This window comes from Micropterus dolomieu, linkage group LG04 (assembly GCF_021292245.1).
Source record: "Micropterus dolomieu isolate WLL.071019.BEF.003 ecotype Adirondacks linkage group LG04, ASM2129224v1, whole genome shotgun sequence".
NCBI lineage: Eukaryota > Metazoa > Chordata > Actinopteri > Centrarchiformes > Centrarchidae > Micropterus > Micropterus dolomieu.
Genome location: NC_060153.1, coordinates 16,180,893 through 16,198,952, shown reverse-complemented (window position 1 = coordinate 16,198,952; position 18,060 = coordinate 16,180,893). Strand labels below are relative to the sequence as shown.

General features: G+C 40.9%; 2 protein-coding genes across 13 annotated transcripts in view; one reads left to right on the top strand and one right to left on the bottom strand.

Annotated features, from left to right (window-relative positions):
• Nucleotides 1–3,781, bottom strand: part of palm3 (paralemmin 3) — a 38,949-nt gene extending 35,168 nt beyond the window's left edge. For 2 of the 3 annotated variants that reach the window (XM_046046506.1, XM_046046507.1), the window contains exon 1: nt 3,751–3,781. In XM_046046506.1, the coding sequence (XP_045902462.1) occupies nt 3,751–3,766 (16 nt within the window). In that variant the 5' untranslated portion in view covers nt 3,767–3,781. Of the gene's footprint in view, nt 1–3,209; nt 3,595–3,750 lie in introns of those variants that run through there. The other variant, XM_046046508.1, reaches the window with a different exon arrangement.
• Nucleotides 3,155–18,060, top strand: part of plppr2b (phospholipid phosphatase related 2b) — a 58,358-nt gene continuing 43,452 nt past the window's right edge. For 3 of the 10 annotated variants that reach the window (XM_046046519.1, XM_046046510.1, XM_046046518.1), the window contains exons 1-4: nt 3,155–3,729; nt 4,010–4,074; nt 4,651–9,481; nt 13,494–13,601. In XM_046046519.1, the coding sequence (XP_045902475.1) occupies nt 13,494–13,601 (108 nt within the window). In that variant the 5' untranslated portion in view covers nt 3,155–3,729; nt 4,010–4,074; nt 4,651–9,481. The remainder of the gene's footprint in view (nt 3,730–4,009; nt 4,075–4,650; nt 9,482–13,493; nt 13,602–18,060) is intronic. The other 7 variants (XM_046046520.1, XM_046046517.1, XM_046046511.1 and 4 more) reach the window with 6 other exon arrangements.

Genomic DNA, 18,060 nt, shown 5'->3' with positions numbered 1-18,060 from the left:
GTCTAATTTAAGGGGCTATCAAGTTGCATTGTTGAAATGGGAAGTTTTGAATTTTTGAAGCTTGAACCATACTTCAGGTAGCGTTCCATAGTACTTTTTCTAGTTGGAGGTCGGAAATTTCCGAGTTCCAAGTTACCTGGATTGCAACATTAAAGTCAGCATATTTCAGTCATATTTCGGTATCTCTGGTGCATTTTGAGTTTTCAATAATTAATCTAGCTCTCTCTTCATATGTCGCCCAGTTTTATATAAATTGGTGGAATAGCCCTTTAAGATAGAAACTGCAGTATAAAAGGAAGTTCGAAAAACCCTAATGAGAACAAAGTGTTAGTTGTAATAAGCATAATGGAGTTCCACATGCATTAACATAAAGCATGTTACATACTGGGTAACGTTTTTTTCATTTGAATGATGAGATCTCTCTACTAACAGAAAACAAAATCTGTGTGGCCAGTGTTTTAGTGATTTGTTGTTTCCACGTGACCTATCTTTGTGCATGCTCTGCTGAGTCTAATCTTCTGTATAGCCATAATAATAACAGCCTGAAGCATGTTAGTGCAATCTGCACACAGTCAGTCAGAGCAGTGGCAACACGACATAAAGAGATTAAAGCGTGAGGTAGAACTGTGAAACTCTGACATTGTGACGGAATGTTTACGGGGCATCATTAATCACGGTATGCTTCACAACCCATGTAAACTGCTTTGTTGAAATATGGAAACTAACAGTCACAGTGGAATTTGCCTCTGATAACAATGCTACATCAGGTAAGGGGGGAAGAGGTTTGAAAATCCGGCACCACTTAAACTGAGGATGGACAGACAGACAGAGATATGCCGACGGGCAAGGTGGCAGTGAGGAATTTCCCTTCTGCTGAAAACTCATCCATCACCCCCCTTGGCAAGAAAAGGAGTCATCACTCCCATCTACTCCTCTGTCTCCTTTCCTTTATCTCTCTTGTTTTGAATCTCCCTCCCTGTTGTAAAGAGTCTGACTCTGTCCTGCTCTCTTCAACACGATTTGAAAAGATAAACTCTTGCTTTTATCTGGTCTTTAAATGTACAATGTGTAAGATTTGGCAAAAGTATCTCCTGAGTTTAACGTGCTAATCAGCTAACCCCAGCCCGTCCTGTGTTGTAATACCACTTGTGCCCTGAGAGGCGATAGTGAGTCACTGTAGCGTCCAGTCTGCCCTCTGTTCAACATGAGAGGACAAAGACATAGAACTGGCTCGAGGGCTGTCAATCAATGCTGCTGCACAAGTTCTCCTTGTCCCTTGAGCTCCCTGACTTCTTGTTCCTACGCTACGTCAACTTTTTTGTCTCTTGCTATCACTTGATCTTCCCAAACAGAGTGACAGAGAGAAGTCCCTCCCGGAAGATCATAACACAAGGCGATGGTCCTTTTAACTTCATTGTTGCACAAGAAGCAGCACCCCACTAATCCAGAAAGACATGAAAAGCTTAATTTATGAGGTTATTATACAGATCAGCTCTAACGTTAAACGTGATTAGAAAAGCGCAGATAAGCAGAATTGCGTAGAAAGTAGCCTGGCTGAGGGGGAGGAGGATGCGAAATGCTGCCTCCTATTTGTTTGGAGCATGTGGCCAGGAATTACACATTGTACCTTTAACAGCTATCTCGCCCACTCTACCCCTCCTCTCTCTTCCTCTTTGTGCATTGGGGTGGATTTTCGCAGATTCATATCAAAACCAAACTGATTTGCAGGTGACTAGCACATCGACCAGGGCTCTATGCTATATTTTGTTTGAACCAAAGAAAAAAAAACTTTCAGCTGAAAGAAGCAAACGGGCCAGCAGATCAGTCATACACAAAGATACACAGGTTTTAGTGACACATGGAATATCATATCTGATTTCTGCACTAGAGAGATATGACCTTCGCGAGCTCAGCAGGAAATTTTACTTGTCACTACTCTCTGGTGGAGAAACTATATAATGGTGAAGCTTTCAAAACATATGTTTGGTATTTCTCTACTTCAATTTCTTGTCATGTATCTGCTAACACCAATAATAATCTGCAGCCCATGTACTGATTTGAATGTCATTCAACTACAGCAGAGTGACAGAACCATTCAATGGCATAGGAACATCAAGCTGATGTATCAAAACCCTGTGCAACGTTGCTACAAAGCTGACAAGAGCATATAACAAATATAATTTACAGCATCTACTAGATCCCCATCATGGCTGTTTCTTAAAAAAAGTTTTATATATCTGTAAATTGAGTGTTTTCAGAACAGGAGGGTTTGTCTGAGGGTGACACCAGCTGAAATTTATTTCATAATTTTCCGAGGACGGTTTATTGTCTCATAAAGAGCAGTGCGGATCTGTAATTAGCTCGCTTCTTTGGCTGCTGTGACATTTATATTTTTGTGTCTCCTATGTGCAAATTCTCTTTGAAACCTCAAGCGTAAGGATAGCGTAAAGAAAGTAACTCTTTGCTGAAACTCAAATTAAGCCAGAGATGAGTAACACCCCCTGGATATGGCCTCAAGGCCCTCAGTTTCTAAGCTTGACAGAAGAATAGCCATGTCAGGAGCTCCTACTGGGATCTCTACTTGTAAATCAGTATGCTCAGCTGCACATCAAGCAGCTTTTGTTTGGTTCGTTGCAGGACAGATATTGGCTTTTTTAAATGAAACTATAGCACAGATCTAGCATGTGTGGTTAAAAGTGATGAAACAGCAGTGTGTTTTGCCGTAAAGCTGGTGAGTCATACATATGAGAGTTAGACAACAAATGAATGTGTGGTTAATCTTTTTTTTTCCCTTACAAAACTTGAGATCTTGTGTTGTATGAGTGTAGGCTGTGTGTGTGTGTGTGTGTGTGTGTGTGCACGCGCAGTTAGTGGTGAGATGCATCTGCAACAGCAGCAAGGAAAGTGTCAAATAATAGCCCCACTATCTTCATCACTGCATCCTAAAACTGTAAATTCACTTGATTTATGAAGCCAAAGAGTTTCAGAAAGCAATAGTGACGTTTGAACAGCCAAATTATATTTTAAAGAAATTTTAATCAATCCATGACTTTGGTTTGCAATGCTTAGAGGTCAGACAAGTCAACAGCTGCTGGGGCTGGGCTCACTTCCACCTATTGGCCCATTTTCAAAAGGTGTCAACGGAGCACGTACATCGAAATTGTGTTAAAATTCATGCAGAAAATAAGCCAAAACAAACTTAATGTTACCTGTTCAAACTCGGTCACCTGATACTTTTGAGTCCAAAAAACTGAAGAAGGAAAACGAATCCAAACAGAGACGCACACGCGGCAAAACAAAAAAAGAGAGACAAATCCTCCTCCGAGCTCGATTAATTATGTGGCAAGAAGAATAAAATAGGACACAAACTTCCCCGTGAACACCTGAGTAGCCTCTGCGCCGAGCTGGCTCCCCAACGCGACGCGTCACATGAACAGCCGACTACACGCTGTTACGTTTGAAAAACTTTTAAAGGTCTGTAAAGTTTGTTTCAGAGAGAAAGTCGCGGCATTGATGAAAAACGAAGTGAAACCCGGAAAGCCGCTTTCGCCGCCTCCCCTTGTGTCTAACGCCGTCCGTGAGGAGGAATAGTCTGTCTGTCCGGTGGTTACCTGACTCCAGTCATTACCGTGAGGCCAGCCCTCCAGACAGCAGCAGCAGCCTCATGTTTCCTGTTGTTGTCGCCCAGAATGACTGCAGAGCAGACAAACAGCTTTCCTCAAAAGCAAGGTTGAGATGCTTTCTACTTACCAATATGACATGCCATCTGGCGATTGAAAATAGTGTTGTGGAGAGAAACTTAAAAGTCACTATAATATTTACTTTTCTGTTTGGCTTGCTCAAGCTTAAAAGCTGTGGAACGAAGATCAAACTCAGCCTACTTTTAAATTTGTGATATCATTATTTTTTTATTAATAGACGTCCGATTCAGTGCATGTTTGGATGCAGCCAGTCAACCTTTAAATGTATCTCAAACACCAGTCTCACCATGCATGGTCTGTTTTTGCAGGTGCTGCAAGGCCAAGCCATGTTACCAGAAGTGATTTTGATGAAATGAGGCATCTCTGCAAAAAGGTAATGTTTGCGTGGAACACACTGCACTATATCTGACGAATAGAACACAAACTAGAATACAGGTAAAAATATTACATGTAATTTAAAACGTTTGTCTGAATAAAAGGGGTGACTTAAAAGTGTAAATTATTTTTCAGCTCAAATTAAGGTTTTCATGTCTTGCCTTTTAACGTGAAAGGTGAAAATGGATGTACAATGGTTGCCTTAATTCTCTGCTTTTGGTTTATTTTGAATCTGCCATTCTACTGTTCTGAAAATGTCACCCATTTTAAAAACAGAACAGCAATAAACAAGCACTATTAGCTCACCATCCATTCATTTTTCAATCGACAATAAAGCTGTGCATTGGATGGGCTATAGTGCTTGGCTTGTCCTCTGGTTGAATGTCAGATGTAAACCGCTATCTAAAAGCTGTTTATTTTGCCATTTTCTGGCACATTTTGATGAAAATATGAATAAATGGCTGGAAAATACGTTTATGAATTGACAGAAAAGAAGTAGTGGCTTATGCTGCAGATGCTTTTTTAAAAGCTTCTCTGGACTGCTTTTGATATTTATTTCCCCTCTGTGATACAGTGTCACTGTGGAAATCCATTGTAAATCCAGGTTGGCTGCTGCGGTTGTCCTCTGTGCGGGAGCAAGCTCAAAACCTTTCAGTGCCACCTCCCAAGCTATACTGGGGTTGATTTTTGTTGTATTTTTAACATAGTTTTTTGTGGAGTATTCTTTTGATTTGAAAGAGCAGTAGAACAATATACAAAATACGCAGCACGCAACACATCCATCTGGGTATGCTAAGATGCAGGATTTCAGTTCCAAATGTGGTTTTTAGTATGGTATGTTGTGTTCGAGGCTTTGTTTCCTCACACATCCTACACACGTCGTTTGCAAAATTGGGACTGTATTTTGCATGTAACCATACCCAAATTTCCCTTTATACTGTTCAGACCAAAAAACCCCAAAACATTTTCTTGAAGTGTCCGATATTACCTCGTGTCACTTACCTATATTGACCAAGGAGTGGAAAGGATAAAAAGTTTTATTCATGGGTGGCAGGAAGGACAGACCAAAGGCACCATTCAACTACTTCATAGCTGTAGCACCATGAAATAAAACTAGGCCAAGCTATTTTTATGTATATTTCATTATAGCTTACTCATATTTCATTTATACCACAATATACTTCAGGCTCATTTTCTGGCGATTAATTGCTTTTTTAATATGCCCAAATCTAGGGTATGAACCCCAGAAGTACTAGCGCGACAACGTCTTTAGAAATGGTCAGTATTTTAGCCATAAATTACAACTTTGCTGACCTGTGCTGTATCTTCTTTAAAATCCATTTTGCTTTAAATCTGATTAATTCTTTATGGCTGAAATTCCCTCACATGGCAATTTGAAGAGAGAATGTCCTTGGCTGTGATCCACAGTGATGGTGTATGAAATGAGCACATCCACTGACTCGGCCTACTTCTGATTCCCCAAGACAAGAGAGAGTCTTCACATGAACAGCCAGATAGTGGGAGCACACAGGCTCATATCACACGGCTTTCCCTTCACAATATGGCCAAACAGTCTCACTGTCTTTTGTGTGCGTGTTTGCGGGGGGGTATTTGTGAGTATAGCAACCTTTCCTTAACAATACGGCATGCGTGCGTGTGCTTTTGTATGTGTGTGTTCATGAATACGAGTACCAGCACCTTCTAAACACTGCCCTTTTGTTTGCCTGTATGTGCTTGTGTAGCATACTGTAGAAAGAGCCCCATTTGAGTCTGTACATTTGTGTTGCTGTGCACACAATAAAAAGGGGAAAAGATTGGTTACTGATGTGAGGTTCATTCATATTTTTTTGGGCAATTTCTTGTGAGCAAAAGAAGTCATGGAAACCATTAGCAGTGCAGATGCTTGTTGCCAAAAAAATCACAACCTTATGTTGTATCAGCTGAAGGACAGTTTGTCTAACCACTCAGCCAACCCAGTGCCCTATAAGTTAGTGTGAAAATATTTCACGTTAATGCAAACTTGTATGTGTATGGTTGTGTAAGGAGGCCCGCAACCCTGCGGCCAGCCAAGAATGTCAATATTAGATGTTGGACTAAAAGACCCAGATTATGTTCAATATGCCAAATGCCGTCCTCTACACCTTCACTACATGTAGGTCACAGTATTTACTGGATTGGATGTAGATTGTTTGATGGAGAATTATCCAGTATAGACTTAATCCTCAGGGATACTGCACTGAAAGAGTGTGTCAAAAAGAAAGTCAAGAGAGGACAGGTTTACTGCATGTGTGTGTGTCTAGCTGTTAGTAGGCTACGCATGCTCACCTCTGTGTACTTGCTCTATTTACAGAGTCCTACGGTATCTTACCTTCCCTGTTTTGCCCTTGACTTTGACATCTCCTCTTACTCTTTATATTCCTAAAATGTATGATGCTAACTGAGTTATTTTACCTAAAAGGCATCAACTGTCATGGAAGAGATGCTACGGCTGGAGTAATAAGAGTTAAAGTGATAGGGCGGATAATATAGATGTCCTTTGGGAGGCTGTAAAAAGACTGTAAAAATATTAATATAGTCACTGAAATATACTGCAGTTGTTTCTATGTCCTTGCAGCAAGCAGGTGCTGGTGTTACATAAAAACCTTTGTACCTGTGGAAAATGATCTCATGATGCTTTTAACGGTGATGCTTTTGCCTCTTTTGCCTTTATTAAAACTGTACAATGGGGTATGGCTTTAGTGGACTTTCAGGGGTTATTCAAGTGGCAGTAATTATCACTGATGATTATAAGAAGAAGAGGAAGAAATGAAATTGTCTTAACTTGCTTGATATGGTACTCCCATTTTATCTAAGTTTTGAGCTTTTGATTGCAATGCCAGGGATTAAACATCATTAACTGAGTCATTCGTTTAAGAGTTTTGCTTATTTTCTTTTATGTCTTCTTTGTCAACTTCTGTGCAATGAATTTTTGTTCGCCTCAGACAGCATTGAGTCAGACTAGTTAAATTAGGTGTGCTTTTGTGTGAGGGGTGTCACTCAGGTATTTGAATTCAATGGTTTGTGAGCAAGGCCATTTTTAAGTGGCACTTGTTTCATCTACATTGTATGCGCACTATTAAATGTGCAGGTGTGGGTGTATTTCAGCATATGCGCATTTCCTTGTTTGTCATTCTACTCTATGAATGCAGCAAGTTGCCATGGGAACTATGACATTTGTGATACCATGTGATTTTATCCATCATTCTCAGGAAAAAAATACACTTTACTGTGAGTGGTCCGTGGTCCCTTTCCGGCAGCAAGAGGGTCAGCTTTGCAGTTTCCTGACATGTTTTGGCTTCTTTGTAAAAGATGTATTTGGAAATTTGTATTGGCAAAGGGGGTGCTGTACCTTTTGCTTGTCCACCTATTCTCCTGAGATTTTATTTCTGGTAATGGCATACTCTGACTGTACACTGTACCATAATTGTCCCACTCAAACTAGATTTCAAAGGGATGAAGATGTCATGATCCTGGATAATTTGTTATCCATACCACTTTCATGTCTGTAGTGTAAATATGACGCTATCTCCTGCAGCAGCTTAGCTTAGCAATAAGGCTGGAAACAGGGGGAAATGGCTAGCCTGCTGTCTGTGTTGTCCAGCTGAGACTAGGAAATACTGCAACTGGTCAAGAAATATAGTGTGAATTTAACAAACAATATAACATGCTAGAGTTGCCGGTAGGCAGACTTTGTTAACTATTCACAGAATCAGGCTAGCTGTTTCCCCCCCTTTTCCAGTCTTTGTTCTAAGCGAAGCTAACTGGTTTCTGGCGGTAGCTTCATATTTAATAACATGATAGTGATATTGATCTTCTGATCTAACTCTCGACAAGAAAGTGAATAAGCACATTACCCATCAAGCTGTTTCTTTAAATCTGAATAAATTTCACACACACAGCAATATTGAAGGCAAAAAAACCCTCTGTATTCTAACCTTGAATGCCTAAAATATGTACAGTAAGTCAGATGCTTACAAGCATTTTGTGGACAACGTTATGGACTTATGTTCCACATTCAGACCTGTGTGGCAATGTCTGAGGGACAGGTCTTTGTGTCCAGCATTCCACTGGTGCCATTGTCGCATGTCAAAACATGTACCAACACACGTCAACACATACATGTACACAGAAACACACACCGTCTTTGTGTTAGCCCTGAGGGAGGCAGAGAATGTGTTAAAGGCAAACCCATTCCATTATGTAAGTAGGTATACACCAATGCACACACAGAAAAACAGCCAAAAGCTGCTGGTGAGCTCGCAACTGGGGGCCTCTGACCCACATAGGGCCGTTTGCAGGATGCGTCCCACTTTTCCACTTGACCATGTATCATTAACTCACTCTCTGCTCTCCTAGGGGCTGAGCTGGATTGTGGTCCCTGTTCACCTGAGCTCACATTGTCATTATTGTCAGTCATGTTGAGTATACATGACACGCTGCTCACAAACACAAAACACTGACACTATACTGTCTGGTTACTTTTTATCTCCTGCTTTGAGTTGCCATGATCCCATAAAACACACACACACACACACACTCCCGTGCACACACACACCTGTGCAGTCACAGTCTCACAAAGCCCATGGTGTCTGCCAGTATCAAAGTGGTGTCCTGGGGTACTAAAGTGCAGTGTCTACCATTTTAGCCACTGTGTTGCCTCAGCCTCTGACATACATAGAGTTCCTCATTCTCTCTCTCCCGATCTCTCTCTGCATCTCTCTCACACACACATTCTGCTCTCAGTCTCCACTCCAGCTGTCTCATTCTCCTATTCCCTCTTCCCACTCTGTTTTTTCCTCCTCCTCCTTCCCTCTCCTTCTCTCTCTTACACACATGCATACAGATGCACATACACATCCTCTCTCTCCCTTCCTCTCCTTATATTCACCATATCCACCGGCAACTTCGCTGAGGAGCCTCCCTCACCAGCCTGTGGATCCCTACATTTGACTAATTAGCCTTGAAGTGCTGTTGAAGATCATCATATTTAGCTTAGCGACCTAGCGGTAGAGTGCAGACAGATATAGACTAGGCTGGCTGGAGGCTGGGTGCCTGGCAGTGTGGCGCTCTCTCTCTCTCTCTCTCTCTCTCTCTCTCTCTCTCTCTCTCTCTCTCTCTCTCTCTCTCTCTCTCTCTCTCCCCCCCCCCAGTGCCGAGGGCTTCTCACTGGCGGAGCGGTGGAAGTGAGGGGTGGTTTTGCTTTGAAAGAGACGAGAAGGGGGAAAAGAGAAAGAAGCGAAGCTGAAACCACAACGCAACCACAGAATGGGAGTCCGCTGCAGGAGCAAATCCTCCTAGAGACGCGGATTCTGAGGAGGCAGCGGTCACTGTGCAGCAGCACTGCTTCCAACATACAGAGATTTAAGGTGAGAGTTTTTCAAACTGCCCTGCTTTTTCTTCTGCTTCTTGTGGGAAATGGGTTGTTCCTGAAAGTGGTGTGTATGTGTGTGTGTGTAAGTGAGATTGTGCATCTCTATGACCCACATTGTTGAACCTCAGGTGCAGCACAGCAGGAATTCTGTGCAGGATGCTCTCTCTCTCTGTCTCTCTCTTGCTCTCTCTCTCTCGCTCGCACACGCAAACGCGCACACACACAGGCATCAACTGTGCAGCACCACTTGTTGGACTGACATCCAAGTTGACATGAAATGAACGCTGGGATGATGGTCACTTGTATGTGTGCTTATGTGTGTGTGCCAGCGAGATAGTGAGTGGGTCTTTTGTTTTTACGTGGTGCCAGTGCAAAGCTTAAGGATGCACGTCATAGTGAACGACATGGACAGCAACACAAGAGACAATCAGTCATGCCAACCTTATGCCTGATTGCTTCTCACTACCTAGGGAGATGGGTACATAAAGGAAGACCCAAATCTCTTGTGTTTGTGTCCATGTATGTATATTTACAATCCTTTTTGTCTTCTGCAATAACTTGTACAACCTTTTCTGTCTTTACTTAGCATCACTGAATGCTGTTTCACCAATCAAAGCACTTCGTCCCGAGGCTTGACTGCAGTAGAATTACTTGTACTTATATTGGAATAGTGGGATAATTGTGGGATAGTGTTTCCCATGAGGCAGACAGACGATAGTGGAGAAAGAGGAGTGAAACGAGTATATGAACCACAGCATGAATAATTAACACACTTAAACACAGTGAGTGGAGACTGTTCTGCTGTGCGTGTGTGTACCTGTCAATCAGCCAAACATTGAACAATAGACAGAAATACAAAACTATATGTGTGGCTTGTACAAATAGACATTGTAGAGAGTTTTTTTTGAAGGCAATGTTTTGAGGTTTCAAACATTTGCGGCAATAAACAAGTCTTATGTGAAGCTATTAATAGAAGGCCATGATGATAAATCTATGAGGTGGAACAGAAACTGCCAAGAGGGACCTCATTGCCAGATAATTGAAGTTCAAATTTGTGGAAAGCAACCTGAGGTGATTTAGCAGAAATATTTTTTTCTAATCCTTCATGTTTAAATTGAAGGGAGCATTATTCAGTAACTGTGTTATACAGACCGGTGCATTCCTAATATGTAGGTTTCCTTACTATCTCTTTAAAGCTCAGCTTGTTGCCGGGTTGTTCAGAAGTCTGGTAATCTTCGATAACAATATTCTGTTAAATTAAACTGGTCCAGATGAGTGAATTAAGGTTTTAGGGAGTATTACAACTTTTAATGCTTTAGTTAATAATGCATTATACTGTAGTGCTCTTTAAAACACATTTGAGCAATATTCAAAAGGAATCTTTTCTTGTTCTCCTGACAAGCAAACATACACTCTGTATTTTCATTGTGAATGACAAGATGATTTTGTCTTTGTAAACAAGAATTCATCATTGTGCTTTCCTTACTATTTTATGTTTTACTTTGAAAAAGAAAGGATTAGATTGATTTCAGGATTAAAATGTTGGTTCTTGTTTCAAATTTGCTATGTCATTGATAGGTGTCTAGTACACTATGAAGACATGGATGCATTCCAACCTTGTGGCTTCCTCCCCTCTCACTAAAAATGACCATTGATTTGGGAGAGGGCTGACACGGCAGCAGAGATTTGCCCTCAGCCATAAAGTCAGCGAAATAATTGTTGTCAAGGAGATGAGCGAACCGGCTTGATATCTGAGACGAGAACCAATTGGTGTTTGAATGAAAAAATATATATTCAAGACTGTGGTGAGAGCATTTGCTTTATCATTGATAAAATCATGAATTCAAAGTTCCAAGTTCCAAATTGCGTTTGCTGTTTAAGATTCAAGGAGGATATATTTAAATGCCTTTTGAGGCGTCCCAAACTTAAAAGAGCAGAAGTTGACATTATTTAGCATGAGTGCAGTCATTTGCATGTCAGAATCCCCTGAGAATCTCATGCACTGGCCTTCCTACTTTAACTTTCTTCACCATCTCTTCCCCATTTTGGGGAGTGAAGCTGTTTTCTTCAACTTCTACGTGTTATCCCCCCAATCGCTATTATTTCCCATTGCTGAGTCTGCTGGCTTTCACCCCCAACATCTTCACTTCTGAAGAGTCTCCAAATGTCTGCATCATGACTTTGTCTCTCTCTTATCTCTTTCTGTCAGGCTTTTGTTTTTGATCATCGCTCCTCTGTTTCCACTCTACTTCTCCTCCTTTCAACCTCATTTCCCCCCACCATCTCTTTTGATTGCCTAACTGTACTGTGTGTGTGTGTGTGTGTGTGTTTGTGCGCGCGCACGCATTTTTTATCATGCAGAATGTATATTCGTGGGCATCTCTACATATGGATGAGTGAGTTTGTATGTATGTGTAGGCGTGCACATATAAATAGTTGTTTTTGATGATAAAAGGATTCCCTTTTTGTGCTCAGGCATGATTATCGGTAAAATTGACAACATGAAGCACATGGGCTATCAGCAGTGTGGAGGGTCCCTGATTTATCAATGGATGGACCGCACATCGTGGTCCCCAGGTGTAAAGAGTACTCATTATGACTGAAGCTCTTTAGTAATAGTAGTAGACACATAGAGCTTCCATTGTCTACTGTGAAGGTTTGATTCCAGCCTTTGTGGAACCACACAACCTTAGAAAAAACATCTTAATTGCAGTGGTGGAAGAGGTGTTCAGATATACTATTTTACAAGTAAAATCCTGCATTCAAAATTTAACTTAAGTATTAGTATCAAATATACCTAAAGTATAAGTACAAACAATAAAAGTACTCATTATGCAGAATCTCCCATTTCAGAATCAAATGTATTATTTCACTGAATTATAATTGACTGATGAAACTGATGCATCTCTGTGTAATGTTGCAGCCTGTAAAGGTGGGGCTAAATGTTATGTACTGCAGGCTAGTGTAATCTCTGATAATACTATACATCATAATTCATTATTAGTTAATTGTATTTTGTATTAATTATCCAAATCTGCACACTAGTAGATACTTACTACTTAAATCCAGTACTTGAGGAGTTACATTTCATCATAGTGTACTTTTAAAATTAATTGTTGGTCTGAGATGGGAATTCTAGTCTTGCGTTAAATTGGAAACGCTGCTCACCTTGAAGGTTGGCATTGGAAGTAATCGCAGTTGCCTCATCCAATATGAATGTAATCCCTACAAACAGCTGTGTTTCCCTGTATCACCTGAGAGATAGGAGCAACACCAATGTAATACACATGGAGTTTAAAACGTCTTTTTGTGTTAGGAGGGCCTTACTGAGGTTGTTTATTTTTTTTTTAGCTAGGAACATATTTTGAGACGTACTCAACGTTTGGGGGGAAAAGTAATTGTTGAACAAATTGTTATTTGCCTCTTTGCTGTGACTCAACAGGCTAGGAAATCATCACCCTAAGATGTACTTGAAGTCAGGCACTGAATATAAATAGACTACCATTTACACTCTTGTTTGTCTGGAAGTCAGACTACTGTTTAGTGACTCTATGTAGTCACAATGTTAAACACTAACAAAGTGACTAAATCGAGGTGCCAGTCAGGTCTCTTTCCACACTGATAAGTCAAGCCAAGTATTATCCACAGCCAAACTTATATTACAGGCTGACTTGGCATGGGTTTGAAGTTGTCTTAATACAAGTGGTATACTGTTTTATCTAGATATGAATGAGGGTGCAACGTTCATTTGCAAATGTTAAAAATGATCAAAAATTGTCAAAATGGTCCACAACTGATTAAACCTTGATCCACATCTTTATGAACTTTACATGTTTTTTGTGCTTGTTTGTGATAGTTTTTTTTTTATGAACATTTTCAATTTTAGCTTTTGCAAAACATAAAGTTGTTTATCTTCCTATTGCAAAGTAGCACTACACCTAGCATATCCTTCTGAAACAAACAGAACAAAGTGAACTAAAGCCTTGCAATGACCTTTGACTCCACAGATGATTGACAGTCAGCTGTTAGCACAGAGGAGGATGAGGAACCTTCCTGATGAAAGAGGCCAGCAGAAGACCAGCACCTACATCGTGCCCTGCTTCCTCTTTGTGGAGGTGAGTGTTTGGACATATTTTGTTCAGAAGGAGACAATAAACAGCACATGGTCCCTTGTTGTTCTCACCAGACTTGACTCATATCTGAAGATTTGAGCCTGATCTGACCTGAACACATTGAAAGCGATTTGTTCCTTGCTTTTCATAAACCTGCAGCTGAAGGCAATATTTGTCATATTGGGGCAAACTTAACCTGAATCTGGAGTCTAAAATCTCAAGCTTTCATGTGCTAATAATACAGTTAGGCAAAGTAGTGTGCAAATGCTGCATGGTTGTATATAAAAGTGGGTAGAAGTGAAGCCTTAGCTGTCGTCTCTGCAGATGTTGGAGGTTTTAGAAACCTCGCACAGAGCTAACTGATGGACACATGAAAGCACATCTTACAGTCTTCTGCCTGTGAATGTTCTCTTCCTCTTCTCTTCCATTTCTCCCACATCTTTTTCCCCCATCATTTCTCATGTTTCTCACGGCAGATTCGCAACAATGAGTGTCAGATGGGAAATTGCATGAATTAGCAGGCTCTGTTTTTCAATTCAGTGACTCCCAAAAGAAGTGATTGATTTGATTAAATTGTCACAAATGGGTAATTACCCTCAGTCCATGAATCACTTAGTGATAGCATTCAGCGGGAGGTATTCTCGCAACAAAGACCCTCTCGAGTGACCTTTTTGCTCATAAGCTCCTTGATTCCTTTCCTCCACTCCTCTACTCTTCCCACGACTCGTCTTCTATCCCCGTAATCCCTAAATGACCCGGTGGAGCGCTCATGGCCTCAGCAGCATTTCCTAATTAATTGGCCTAGTTAAGAACGGAAACCCAATTAGCCCGTGCCACCGCTAACACGCTCCCAGCCTACAGGTCCTCTGAGCTACGGCAACGATAGCTGAATGAGCTGAATAAGCTGGGGGTTTTTAGCATTAAAACACAGTCTTTTGTTTTTGAACCCACCCTAAAAATGTGATGTTGCTTCATTATATGGGTTAAAATATTCAAGTTTGAGTTTGGTGAAAATTGTTGAGTCAAACGGTGCCATAGAGAGTTAAGGGAGATAAGTCAGAAGTTCAGGTTTTGCAATAGTAGATATATAACCTACAGGCAAACGAGAGAGCTCAGGATACATACAGACTTTTTTCTGTCCCACTGGCTAAGACAAATTTAAGTAAACACAGATGTTAAAAAGTTGGTCTCATTCAGGGTTTGTATTTTTTTTTTTTTATTATTATTGTTTTTTATCTTTATCTCAAATTGCATCTTTCTTTGCTGCACCCGCAGTAGCACCTCTTCACTTCGACTGAATCTCCTGAAAGATTTTCTCCTTCTCTACTTCTTTTTCTTTTCACTCATTCACAACATCCTCTTGAGATCACTGTAGCTTTTTTTTAGTCTGCCCCTGTCTCATCCAACACATGAATGCTATGCTCTTTCTGTACAACAATACTCTTTGATACACCTCTATTGCCGCTGCATCTTTTTATAGCACAGATATCTCTGCCATTCTTAAGCTTACTTTTATTTTCTTTCATTGTGCTTTGGTGTTTGCTCATTCTCAGTATCCTCTCAAGGACTTGTTATAATGATTTTCCAGCTTTCTAATTTTTTCATGGTGTGCCTATAATATCTCTAGGCTTCTATCTGTCAGTGGTGCTCCTCCCCTTCTTCAGTATTCTCTTTGACGGTCTCTTGAGCACTGCCCAGTCACTTTTCTTATACAGATCCTCCACATCACTCCTCTCCAGCACTTATTCCCCTGAGTAATTACATCTTTTGCACCATGGAGCTCTCCATTATTCCCCTTTACTTGTAAAGCTTCATCTCCTCCTCCCACTCAAAAGCCCGTCTGCCAAAGACCTCCCTTCTCCTCATTTTTCCTCTCTCCAGTTCTCATGGGCCTCCATTGTTTCTTCTTTGTTCTTTTTATTTCTCCTCTTTGTTTGCGTTCACCCCTCAGTAGACCTTGGCCTCATGCTCACCTTGTGTCGCTGACTGGACGGTGACATGAACATCTACAGTGCTGGGGAGGAGGTGTTATGTGCAGATAGTACTGTTTCTTCCCATTTTGTGACCTTAATCGCCCCTCACTCGAGGGGTGTTTTCATTTTATTTAAACACGGCCAGAGGTGAGGTGATGTAAATCTAGTTTGACTTTCATCACTATATATGCACCTGAATGAATCTGTGTACATTGCAGCAGTTTAATAAAGGGCATTTTTGAATCCAGTTCCCCCCTCTGCTGTGTTCATACTGAATCAGCTTGCTGTAACATAGCTCCCTCCGGAGGGCACTCACTCCTTTGTTGTTACATTAGCATCTCATTTCGCATTATTTTTCAAAACTCAAACGCCCAGTCTTATTCCTCTTCCTCTCTTGTGATCTTGTTACTGATTCCCTCTCTCGTTCCTTTTTCTCACAATCCAGCTCTCAGTCTCTCAGTGTCTGGTCCTTTCTCCTTTTCCTCTTCCTTTTATCACTGTATCTGTATGACAATGGCCTTTTTCCTCTTCCTCGGTCAGTCCCCACTGTAAGTTCATCGGGCCTTTAATCTCAAGGCTTGTCTGCTATCTCTAACTTTGATGACTGTATCTCTGTTCCCGCTTTCCACATTTGTTCCTCCTACTGTCCTCCCGCAGTCTCTCATATCAGTTTCATCTCCTACTAGATTCAAATGTGAGAACTGACCTCATCAGTTTCCTATACAAACTGAAGATTTCACACTATTTCACTTTTAGCTGCATGGGATAAAAACAACATAATGGAAACTGGATAAGTGGTCCCCCCTCTCTCTCTCTCTGTATCTTTCACTCTACTCTTTTGTTCTCTTGTTGTTGTCATGCTGCAAAGAGACTGGTCTGGGGCCGTTACAGAGGCACCGCTTCAAGGGAGCCTCTTTAAAAAGTAATTTTGATACAACTGATTCCTGACTTGCTTTAGACACTGGTGGGTGGGAGGACGGTTGTGAGTTGGTGTGATCTAGGCCTGGCAGGCCTACTGTGAAAATCTGTTCAGAAGCCGAGTTACAAAGTAGTGACTACAAATGGACTCTTTGAGTGGATCTCACAGAGCGTACAACTTGCAGCTAGTGAGAAGTTGTGTAGTATCAGCTGTAACAATAGTAAGATGTGCTCATTATTACTGTTAACTGTTAGTTGATGTACTGTAGCAACTAATTCATGGCACCCAGCCTTTGCAGTGTTCTGGCTTTCCAGCTTTGCTGTGCAGCCTCGACTGCCAGCTCAGAGTAGCAGAGCTTCCTCCTCTCCGCTCCCTGCTTATGCCTTGTTGGCTGCATCTTTCTGTGGCACAGCGAGGTTCTGTAAAGTAAACAGACTGCTGAGCATCAGACTACATAAAGTTTCATGTCTACGGCCTGTGCTGACTCCAATGATACTACTCTAAGGTGTTGGTTCGTGCCTGCTTGTATCTCTAATTTCCTAGTTTCCCTGTAGATGCCCTAATTTGTGCCTGCTCAGTGATTTCTGTCAGTAATATTTCTCTCATCGCTTATTTTTGCTTCATGTAAAAATGTGATGCATAGGTTTCTGTCTCAGTTTATATACTTGTATTAGTATATGCAGCAGCAAATACATTTTGGAGGAAATGTGATTCTGCCCCAGCTACATTTTCTATCAACACACTGAGGAGACGTTGTTAAACGAATCTGGCAAGTTTCAAGATGTTGATTATGACTGTATCTGCAAAACATTCTCTGACACATTTGTTTTTTCCTACAATATCCATTCTTTGCAATAATAATAATAATAATAATCCTTATTTGTAGAGCACTTTTCAAAAACAAGTTACAAAGTGCTTTAACAAGTGTAAAAAATAATACAAAAAAACAAGATAAGAGCATGAAAACATTGAAAAGACTAAAATACAGATTAATATAAAATTAGTAAAATACAATAAAATAAAAGGGATAAAATAAAGTCAAATAAGATCGGGAAAGGCTCTCCTATAAAAGTATGTTTTAAGAAGGGACTTAAAAGATTTCACTGACTCAGCCGACCTGATTTCCTCGGGCAGGCTGTTCCAGAGCCTCGGGGCCCTGACAGCAAACGGTCTGTCCCCTTTAGTTTTCAGTCGAGACTCTGGAACAGACAACAGACCTCTGCCCGAGGATCTCAAGGTACGTGCTGGTGTGTATGGGACTAAAAGTTCAGAAATATAACAAGGCGAGAGGCCATGATGAGCTTTAAAAGTGATCAATAGAATTTTAAAGTCAATTCTAAAACATACTGGGAGCCAGTGTAATGAAGCTAAAATAGGAGTAATGTGGTCATATTTCTTTGTTCTGGTTAAAAGCCTGGCAGCTGAGTTCTGGACAGTCTGGAGTCGATCAATAGATTTTTGGGTTAAACAGGTGAAAAGGCTGTTGCAATAATCCAGGCGTGATGAGATGAAGGCGTGTAAAATGGTCTCGGTGTCCTTAAAAGTTAACATAGATCGAATTTTAGCTATA